This window comes from Apteryx rowi, unplaced genomic scaffold (assembly GCF_003343035.1).
Source record: "Apteryx rowi isolate R43461 unplaced genomic scaffold, aptRow1 scaffold_406, whole genome shotgun sequence".
Lineage (NCBI taxonomy): Eukaryota > Metazoa > Chordata > Aves > Apterygiformes > Apterygidae > Apteryx > Apteryx rowi.
In genome coordinates this window covers 289,903-301,495 of record NW_020450588.1, presented here as the reverse complement: position 1 = coordinate 301,495, position 11,593 = coordinate 289,903, and the positions used below count along the sequence as shown (strand labels likewise).

Sequence of the window (11,593 nt, the reverse complement as noted above, 5' to 3'; positions counted from 1 at the left end):
GGCAGCATAAAAGGAAGCTTAAAAAAAAAAAAAGAGGAAAAAAAAGGGAAAAAAACCTCACCCCTGAATCTACCACTTGCAATTTTACATTAATCCTCAGGGCTCTCCTGCCAACGGTTCCAAACCGTGCTTTACCTAAATCGCCAACTTTTGGTACCATAGTTAATGCAGCAGCAAGATATTAAAGATTTCAAGTACTCCCACGTTTCTGGGGCAAAGGTACTACGTATATAATTTAATAAAAATCTCAATGAACGTGCCACCGACCATCTCAGCAAAACTTAACAGCTCTGCAAAAGCGTTTGGAAACAACCCGTGCTGCCAACCCGTTTTACTCCCCTAAAATCAGACTGCGGCTTGGCTACTTTTCTTATGCGCAGTGGACTAATAAACAGATTTACATTAGTAGGTCACGATGAAACCACCAGGTTAGAGAATGGTGGGATCCTCTTGGGTCAACACAAAAATCACATACAAGTTTAACTAAATACACTTTAATAGGACATCGTTAAATCTCATGAGGGCTAAAAAACACAGATCTTAGGTACTTGGGTTGGCAAATAAAGACAAGAATACTAAAGAAGCATTTTCCACCATTTACTCATTATCAAAAATATTTTTCAACTCTTCTTGCAAAACAAAAACAAAAAAGTACAGACTGGACACGTACATCACATTTTTCTTCCTATGGCTTTAACCCCCCCACCCTACCCACCCCACAAAAAAGACGGGGGGAGAAACAAACCAAAACCAACAGAAAGCTCCGACCACGTTCACAGGAGATGACACCATGGTACACTACAAAACAAAAGGAGGTGCCATTTGTGTCCATAGGGTTTTTTGCTTATTTCTTAGGTGAGGAACCGTCATTGTACCTGCTTTGTGCCAAATCAAAACGCATCCACCATTAAAGTCGGAAAGCCCCGGGCGTCGCGTTCAACGAACGAAAGGAAAGATGGAAGCGGTAAAGGAACGTGAAAAAGTCAAATGCTATTTAACATGCTGTTGAGCCGGGAGCTGCCTTTTAAAGCAGCAGGTAACGTTTTGTATTCTAGTCAGCCCGTGTTTAATTTGTGCTGGATCAAAGAGGAGAAATTTCTGCTTTCGCAGAGTAGTCTGACTTTGCTAGGATGCCAACGAAGTCTCCAGGCGCAAGACTCAATTCTTCTGCTCGTACCCTGACGTAGGGATTAACCAGAAACAAGCCATTTTTGCATAAAGTTGAATTCCCACAAAGGCGCTTTCATTTTTAACACTCCTTGAGATAAGCTCTTGGACAACTTGTGCCATTCTGCCAATCCAGGGCCTTTCAGCCCAGGTTGAAAAGCATCTACCTTCTAAAACAACTTTCGACACACTACAGAAAAATTAGAAGGATTCGGAGTGGAATGAAAGATAGAGCTTATTTTCTCTAACAAGCATCCAAAATATTTGGCTTTAGTAGATAGCCATCAATTTTCTGAAAGATGAAACTGAAAAATGCCTGTTAACAGAGAAATACCCTCGTGGGGAGAGCTCCCAGGTGTATTGTGGTACAAACTTGATAAAAGTGAAAAAAAGAAGGGAAAACCCAGTGGTGCTGACCACCGTGGAAGCCTCTACGAATTGCAGCCACTGATTAGCAGCAGAGAACCAACAACCAGCCAACCAGCCCCGGAGGCTCCTCCGCGACCCTCAGAAAAGCTCTCTTCTCCAGAGGCGACAGCAGTAAAATCAGCGGGAACCCCCCCAAAAAAGGGAGAGAAGGGCGTTAACAAAATTTGAGTCTTCTTCTGTGTACAGGTAGTTTTTCCTCCCCTACCAAAAGGGTCAGTACTACGTCAAACAAACGGAGGTGGCACCGAGAGCGCAACGGATCAGGAACGTGAGCGGCACAACTGCCAAGAAAACCAAAGCCCATGCTGGGATTAACAGCGACGGCATATTGACAGCYGCTAGTTTGCCACTCGTATCTAGCTGACCGAATTTCCTGACCCTTGCTCGGAAACCGAGCTGCTTTTTGGGCTGTTAGCTTTCTCAATACATTACTAATTTTTTTTTGAACTGTTCAGTATGGTAGGTAACCGGTTCCCACAATGAGGTTATCTACCACTCCGAGACTGYGTTCCCCAGCGTGACGCTGCATTTTCTACAGGAATAGCAGGTGATTTTCCAGCAACAGTGATGGTAACTAACTGATAATTACTTTTCTACACCATAATCCGGAACAATTTAGATGGACTWACTAGATACCACTTCTCCACATTTAAGCAGAAACTTTGACCGAGCACAAAGCATGAATGAGTACAATGAGGTTAATATACTCCTTGCCAAAGATCTTGTGATAAAATCATTTACATCAGCAATTGATCTCAATCTATGAGGTGCTGTAAGAACTAAAAACAGTTTTAGGGTAACTCCTCCATTATCTGCAACTATTTCCCAGACACTAATACACATAACATAGCAATGAAAAACACTTGATACAAGTGATCTAAACGCAGGAGCTCCAGCAAGTTAAACAGAACCATAGCTGCCTTAAAACTGTAGCAGTTCCCCTACGAACGGCAGGGAAAAGAAAGAAAGATTCAACAGTCATATCTCATGTCTATAGCTTCATCCAAACTTTTATCATCGTGTGTACTGGCAGCTAAAAACGTAGTTACTGGTGACCCTGTCACATTGATTACACTGGTGCTTGTGCTGGCATTGCGCACAGCAATGCTTGTCACATTAATGCCCAAAGTAAGCCTAGTCTGCTCCAAGGCCTTTTCTGGCACTGCAAATGCCTCCAGCTTCTTTTCCCCGTTAGCCATATACGAGTTTTGGCAGCCACGGCATATGCAGTCAAGGCAGGCTTTGCGGTTAGAGTAGCAAGGGCAGCGTTGGCCACGGCATGTAAGAACACTTGGATTTTGGGTGGCACGACCACATTTACACCCTTTCTTTTCTTGTGGCTTTTTATACACAGTTTTTGTCGGGCTTCCCGGCATAACGTTACTGCTAGGAACTTTTTCCTTCGCTTTGTCTTTTGTTTTCAGCACTCCTGGTTTGGCTTTTGGATGAGATTTCTTAGGGGCATGTTCTAAATTCTTTTTCATGCTTTTGTTAGACAGGAGCACAGTTTTACTGATTTTGGGAGTAGYGCCTCCATTAGGTACAGTTGCAATAGGCTGCAAAGACATTTTGTTTTCCTGCTTCACTGTTACAGGAGCTGATGCTCCCAGTGTTGGGCCACAGATGATGCTGGAAATGGGCAGAGGCTGAACCTTTTCGCTGTCGCTTTCTGACCGAGATCGCTTTCTGTTTAACTTAACTACCTTAGGCGTTGCYGCCGTACACGAGATCCCATGAGGAGAAGCATCTGTGGACATGAAAATGTTATGGCTAAGAGGTGGGGGAGAAAGCTGCAGAAAAGGGCCGTTAGTCATGTTCGCTTCCAAGCTGGGCTGCAAATTAGAACCACAGACTTCAGTATTTGAAACTGTTTCTAGGCTCCGCAGAACTTCCTCAACACTAAGGAGGAGCGATCCACCCGGTTTTATGTCTTCACTGAAGCTGCAGATGTCAATGCCTGTCGTACACAAGTCACTAGTAGAAACTGTATCGCACACAGGCTGCAGACTGCTAGAGATATCTTCAGTTTTTATATACTCTCCAGTACTACATACGTCAATTGTATTTGTGTGTTCGGGAGAAGGAATATTTACTCCAAGTTTATCTACTGAAAGCCCATTACAATTGGGCAACCCGTTGATAACAGAACTTCTTATATCGATATTGTGTGTGCTTTCAGGAACCGATGAAAAACTCGCTGGAGGATCGTTTGTAAGTTCTGAGGTCGAAGGTACTGGGGAATGTGTCAAACACAAAGCCAAGGCTGTATCGGAAGATTTTTCCGTCTCTTCATGGAGTGGTGATCCATCTTTGAGCAAAGCCAAAAGATCCGCAGAACAATCAACTGCTTGGATAATATCTCGTGCCAGTGGAGTCTGCGTGATGTATTCGCAGAGTTTCTTATAGCAGTTCACYAGAATGCTTAGCTGCTTATTCTCCTCAAATTGTTCATAGTCTTTGCACCAGCTACATGACGGTTTCATCATCATCTTCTTGCCTTTACAAGTTTTGCAGACATAATGTTGACATGTGGAGTTGGTAGGAGCAATAGGGTCTTGTAGCAAATTTCCTAAGGAAAAAAAAAAAAGAAAGAGAAAAATTACAATGGACTCAAGCCAAGTTCCCAGGATAACATACGATGAATTTCTTGTAATACACATCCTAAAAATTGCCTGAAAAAGTTCAATAATTAAGCCACAGAAGAACTAAACAAACCATCCAAACAACAGTCTAGGAACTTCTTACAGCTGCCACAACTGGTTGTATAACAAGGTTAAATGAAAAAAGAAAGAAAAGAAAAAGCATTAAAGAAAAAACATCACTCCAAAATCTGATGTGCTGCTGTAGCCTTTAGAAACACTTTTAGCTAAAACAATACYGACCCGCTCCACCCCCTCAGCAGTTTCTTCAATTGAGAGTGACAAAACATATGAGATTTCTATGAATTTACCAAAAGTGCAACAGCAGCAACAACAACAAACCATAAAGGGCTACTGCAAAAATTCTAATGAAACTGGGGAAACAAACGGAAACAGAACAGAGGGAATCCCTAAAAGGAATGAAAAAATGATGAAATATCAAGCCCAGAAGGAAAGAACACAGTCGAGACTTTGTTTTACACTTCATTCAGCTGGAACTAAAAATAGTGCACAGCTTTGTGACAGTCAACGCTATGAATAAAGCACAAAGTTTTTAACTTTGAGAGCAACCCAAACAGTTAAGTGGGGCCCATGAATTCTTATAMACACTTATAACCATGAATAAAATACATAATAAAAATATATTTAAATAAAAATGGGGAAAACGGTATTATTTGCTAATAGATTACTGTTGTGCCAAAACAGAATGTGCAACAGGGAGACTATAGCATATCTTGAGGAGTGGCTTGATTTTGTGAGAAAAGGCCCTAACTCCCACGGGGAGAAACCAGAGAGAGCTTGAAACAAGTCTCAAAAGCCATATCCTTAAGCGAACACATCTAATACCACTTGTTCATTTAACGCTCTGAGACGTCAGAAGTCATTAGGCCGCCCTAACCCACCCCCCGGACTTACGCCCCCTGAAACAAAGCCCTTTGGATGCAAGGCTCGGTCACGTGTGTAGCGGTAACATCAAACGTGTCCACCAGGCCAGAAACAGCCGTGCACAGAAATTACGAAAGCTCCTGTCCTTCATGAATGGCAAATCTAGGCTGACTTCAGCTTTGCTAAGAAACATTAAAGTAGCCTCTCTCTGAGGTCTGCCGCTTAAGGTGTTAAAACAGTAAGAAGCCAGCCTCCTAGGAAACCCTCAGGTTTTGCTTCCCACTTTTAGCTGTTTACAGTCTTTACAACCCAGAATTGAGGAAACCTGTAACAGCAATACCCAGGGTATACATAAAACATTTATTTTTCCACTACACATCCTCACCAAAATTAGAAATTCCTATATTTAAGATTGTTGAAAAAGTCAAGAGATGTGCAATGCTCCTCTCCCTCTTGGGAAGCAKGAGATTTCTGCTTTCCTAATGTTATTCTCCTTAGGAAGAACTGAACACTACAGAACAACATTTCTGCTCTTTCCTAATCCACGGTAGGAAGGAGAAACCAGGATTGCCATATTCTTCTGACACCCATCTCGATTCATCCCGCAGCTGCACAGTCACTGGRGAGGACACAAGAAAAGCAGCAAGGAAAGCAAAAAGAAAATTTAAGCCTGGGACAACATAAACCAATGATGAAACCACACTTTTAAAAAACTGAATGGGTTGTAGTGCCGTTAAGGCATGAAGGAGGTTGCAGATAATTCTCACGGAGACAATCCAAGACACAATTAACAGTCTGTTGGGAAGAATACTAACTCAGCACAGCCAACGTGAATTAAATTTCTTGGAAGACTCCTCTGCCAATTAAGTTGTTCCCGGTCTGCATCTACACTGCGGAGCAGCTGAGCTGCATAACATATTCCTGGATCGTCCAAAATCAAGTTACCGATCGGAGTACGCTAGCTCCCTCCTTGCCCACAGGCCATCGGAAATTGGTGTCACCCAGGTCTCGTTCTAATATGCGGTCAATAAGCCACAGTGTGCTCCTCGGTCCATCCATTATATCTTAGGCCTCTCTCTGTTAAATAAAGATAATACTGTTTTGCTATTTAAGAGTTATGATGATCGATGCTTTACAGATTCTGACGCACTAAGACACTTCCATGATGGGATCAAATAATCAATATACAATTGCAATTTAACTTTTAACCAGTTTTTTAAAAAAGACTCATTTCTGACTGTGCATTTCTCCCAAGATATGCTTTGTTTAAAGAGTTGAACAAAATTATGGTACAAAAGTTAGCAGAGGATAAAAAATCCAGAAAAAAAAATCCAGAAGTTTTGTGGAAAAAGACAGACGGACAGACAAAACAAAACACTTTGTGTGCTCTCACTGAAGGAAAGATCACAGTGAGTTCTACCCTCAGTAAATGCCAGGCAACCTACACGGGAGAGACACTGCGAATGCCTTAGCTGTGGGAATATTTTCGGCTTGAGCTCACATCTCATTGAATATTCATTTGTCGGTCAAAATTTCTTTYTTGTGTAGATTCTGTGGTGCCTATCACTTTCCTCAGCTTTAGTATCTTTAAGCTAAAAAAAAAAGTCAAGCATGATACAGAAATCCACTGAAAATTAGGTTTAATTAGTTTTAATACTCAGGAATGGTGTTAGTCAGAAACACGGTCCCAGAAAGAGGACACCTGAGCTCTGGAGGTACTAATGGAGGCACTTTGGGATGTTCCAAGCTCTTGGTCTGTACAGGCTCCCAAAGGCACAATGTTYGTTTGATGGTGCAAGGTACCAAATCTCCCTAGATGAAGATTATAAACTCCACCAAGACGACAAAGCTGGGAAGGATTCTGAGATGCTAACGAGCCCATCCTCAAACCCGTAAGAACGGCCGTACCAAGTGAGAGCAAAGATCCATCTAGCCCAGTAACCCATCTCGTGTAGTGGCCAAAAGCAGATGCCCAGGGCACAGAATAAGAACAAGGCAAGCAAATAYGACACCTCCCCTTAATGTTTGCCCAGCCTTTAGCCATTAGTAGCTGAGATACTTCTCCAGGTAGATGTGGTTTCCACGTACTTTGCAATCCTCAACAGACTTCTCTCCATGCRCTTGCCTAACCTCTCGAACTATCTAAATTTTAATCAGTCGCAGCCTTTGAMAAGAAGTTCCCTGGTCAGCGATGCATTGCACTGAGAACACAACTTACTGCTTGTTTTGAACATTGTTGAACAGTTCTGCTATAATCTTTTTTGAGACAGGGGGATTGCAGCTCCAACAGCATTTAATATATGGGTAAACCACGGCTTTTTGCTTTTTTGACTGATATGCAGCACTGAAATGAGGTTTTCATGGAGTTTTCTATTGCAAGGACAAGATCTCACTTTTGCATGAGAGTCATCAGTGTAGATAAAAATGATGGGCTTTGAGAAGTTAAATATATTTTTCTCCATGTGCATCACCTAATATTTATCTAAATTGAATTTAATTAGCCCTTTTATTGCACAGTTATTCATCCTCACAAGATCCTTCTACAGTTGCTCAATGTAGCCCTTCATTTTTACTACCCTAAATAGCTTGGTATTACTAAACTTTGCCTCATCTTTGCTCACCCTCTTTCACAAGGGGTATATTAATATGCCAAAAGCAAAATCATGTTTTTACAAAGCCTCCAGTAAAAGGTTCCAGATTTTCCTTAAGAACATCAGCTCTCAAYTCTCTTACTTTCAGAAAAGTTTTCTAAATATCTGCTTTAATATGAGCACTTACATTTACTAAGATGCATGTACAGAAGAAATACTTTTAATATATAATTTACARATCATCATGGCTGTCCTGGAAATGCTGCTACCAGGAGGAAAGTCATTTAAACCACGAGGAATACTTCCTATTGTGTTCCTTAATAAGCATTACTTCACAGCTGCAGGAAGAGGGGAAGCATCTGCAAATCGTATCTCACAGACCAAAGGAGGAGAAGAACTGGGAATCAAAGCAATACYAGGTTTATATCCCCAAAATATGCTCTGAATTGATGAGGTTTAAGAAGCAAGCCTTGAATCAAAACAGGCCATCTCCTTGCATCCTCATCTATCCTGAGCAAAGGCAGAAAGATAATGCCCTAGAAAGGGGGYGCAGGGGGAGGGTTGAGTCCTCAGGGCATGAATACTTTAAAGCCCCTGGAAAAGCCTATTGAAACATTATTTATTGCCATTTTTAACAACTCAAAGTTTTAAGAATGATGCAACTATTGAAAGAAATCTTAATTTGAAGAAAACAGAAAAAATTATGAAGTCTAAATTGGTTACAAATAAAAAAAAGTATAAATAAATGCTTCACTGGGGTTAATCTCAAATATTTGTCTGCCARAGCAAAATCTTTACTCCTCAATTACATTCACATCACCAGAAATAACTCTCATTTTATAGTGCGCAGCAAGCAAGTGGAAAGCTCAACAGCCRTGGACCCCTATTGCTTTCACTGGTGCTCTACCTGATTGAAGCAGCGTATCTGCTCCTCAATGACAAGCRGGATTAACACCCGTGAACGTTAAGAAGAAAGCAGGCCCACTCTAGTTAGGCTGGAAACACTGAACATTACAATGACCACGACAGCATTTCTAAACCAAATGTTCCAAAAAGCCTCTGTGAACTATGGATAAATTGGATAGAAATTCTACAGCTCCGAGAATCTACCAAGTTAAAAAATAGGAAGCCCACGCGTAAGCAATTTGATGGACCACACATTTACTTTTACATTATATTTAAAATCAATATATGACAAGTGCCTCAAAGTAATAGCCAGAAGCTGGAGATTTAGCAGTTTGACTGCTACACTTTCAATGTTTTTACTTCTGGGTTAAACATGATATGGTTGGTTCTACTAAAATAACTAGCAACAGGCAGTTAATGCTAACAAATTGCTCCCTTCAGGTTTCAGAGTTAACGACCTACTGAAGCAGAGAAGCTAGTTCTCGCCGACTGGTGATCCTGCTCAAGAGGCTTTGGGAAGTTTGGCTACCCTGCGACCGGCCGCTGAAGCAAGCAACGGCCGTGGAAAGGAAAAGGCTTGTTCCCCTTCCCACCTTCCCTGCGCTGCTCCCTTCTTCACCCCACGCTGCGTGATCCCACGTGTCAGCTCAGGCACCTGTCAGAGTCTTCCACCGGCTCATTTAACTCATTTATTTAGGAGAAAGAAATTCTCTAGGAAAGAATAACCCAGGGGCTGGGGGCTGTGGTTATTTGGCTGCATTTGTTTTCCCAAGGTTAGCAAGTTAACTCAGCTCACAAAGAGGTCCGACATGTGCCAGGACCAGCACAGGAGAAGCGTGGACATGCAGACAGGAAAGAAGCAGCAGGAATTCCCCCTTTTAGGAGTAATAAGCTGTTCAGCAGGTTCATCACACCTCATGGACTCATTCCCTTAGGCTTTAGTTTCCCAGCTGGCAGCAGCGCTGCTAGAGCAGCCCCTTTTCCAACTCCTCTCCGGCTCCGTGGGCCCCCTTCCTACCGCCCTCCACTGCCCTGGCACAGTCGGCACAGCCCTAATGCTCAAACATCAACGAAAAAATATACAGGACACATTCAACCTACATTAACTGGAAAAAACAAATACTGGCACTTTAGCCAAATTCTAGAAAGTTGAACAAAATTAGAGAAGTTGAATTTAAAGTTAAATGAGAGTATTATGGAGCTCCTCAAATAAGAGCATGGCCTGTGCAAAAGACCAGYCAAGTACTTTGAATAAAGCCATATAGATGGTTTTACAGGCATACAGATGGTCCAAGTGGCTGTGCRCTATTTCGGTTACAAGAAGAATGATCAATCCTGCTTCATGACTAAATTTTTATTGTTTTGTAAAATAAAAAGACAATGCCTTGTTTYTTCCTCAGTCTGAGTAAGGGACAGAAGCAAAACCTGACACCCACTCAGAAACACTCTTTCACACGTTAAGCATAAATGAACCAATGACCAATCTTTTCATCTGCAAAATTATCATCTAGATCAGCCTGAAGAATGGGTAGCTCAATGATGTGTCAAAATAAAACATGCAAACAAAAAATATGATACTAAAAGAAGTACCCAGCAAACTGTTTTGGGAATGAGGCCCCTCCCGTTCCAAGTTTCCACCTTAGATTTTAAGCTCTCTAGCTAAATAGGGCTACTACCAAACTTACAAACAGACACAGAGCATTAGACTTCATGAAAACACCTCTTCCCACATTGACATTTTCAGAGTTTGAAGAAAAACTAAATATTTAAGAGCACTATTTGCAAAAATTGGTGATAAATGGACAGGCACATCTAGAGTAGCGAAAATGTTCATTAACCATTTGCAGAGAGAAAAAACAAATATGTAAGACCTCCTCTATAAGGGTGCAAGAGCTGGACACTTACTAGAAGATAATTAAATATATTCAAAACCAGAGAAATTTCAAGGAAGAGACRAGTGCAAGGACCAGCTCCCAAGGACAAGGCAATAGCAAAGGACTCCTTCCACAGATCTCAAGCCCTAACCTAAAACCTGCCCAAACTGTAGACTCCAGGTGGTGAACGTGAACCACGGCTTGGTTGCTCCACTTCATAAATACAGCACCAGCGTCGAGAGGCAGATTCACCAGATGGAGCTTCATCCTACCACTGCCCTGACAAGCTGTCTCAGGCAGAAAAACGTTCGGTAACTTCTCTCATCATACAGAAGCCTACTGGGGCACCTGGCAGAGATTCGGGAGATCACTTGGAGATCCAATACAGCCTCGCCAGAGTTCAGGAAACACACGTGCGTTTGTAGCTGCCACCCTCGGGGTTGAGAGGCATGAAGAGGTAAGGTGTGTTCACAGTACTGCCAGCACGAAGCTTTGACAGCTTTGTGTCCACAAAACACAGATTGTGAATAAGAGGATTCACAATGACAATACTAGAAATTTATTTGTCCTTTAATGTTTTTGTAAGACAAGGTTTTGCAGACAAAAAAGTAATAATAATAATAATAATAATCACTCTTATTCAGCCAAGCAGTAGAATTAGAAAAAGTAGCCCAAGATTTGGGGCACACAACCCTTTTCCAGGTCTGAAACAGTAAAGAAGAGCGAATCTATGAACTAAAAGATAGTATTTCTTCCTCGAAACACCATCTAGCACTTAGAGCGTCATGACTACAGTAACATTGCCATTGGAATTTTTCTAAAGATGTTCAAAAGCATAGGTAGATCCCCAGGCAGGTGAACTGGAAACATGGGACTAAGACCAAAAAAAACCACCCCACAAAATCTCCATATAAAAACATATTTCAGAACTTTATCAGAGAAGAAATTCTGCTGGCTACTGTATATTTCAGAGCATCCTCTGTCAACAAACCATGAAAAATTAACTATGRAAATTATTGTCTTCACCTAAGGACATTTCTGAGTAAAGAACCAATGATTATATCACTTTYTGGAAAAATAAAGACTGCGCTATTTTCTTCTG

General features: G+C 41.6%; 1 protein-coding gene across 1 annotated transcript; it reads right to left on the bottom strand.

Annotated features, from left to right (window-relative positions):
• Positions 1-478: 478 nt before the first annotated feature.
• MSL2 (MSL complex subunit 2) lies at positions 479-4,361 on the bottom strand. Its single transcript, XM_026075559.1, has one exon. It carries the CDS (start codon positions 4,254-4,256, stop codon positions 2,568-2,570), a length of 1,689 nt encoding a protein of 562 aa, XP_025931344.1. The 5' UTR covers positions 4,257-4,361; the 3' UTR covers positions 479-2,567.
• Between the last annotated feature and the right edge of the window lie 7,232 nt (positions 4,362-11,593).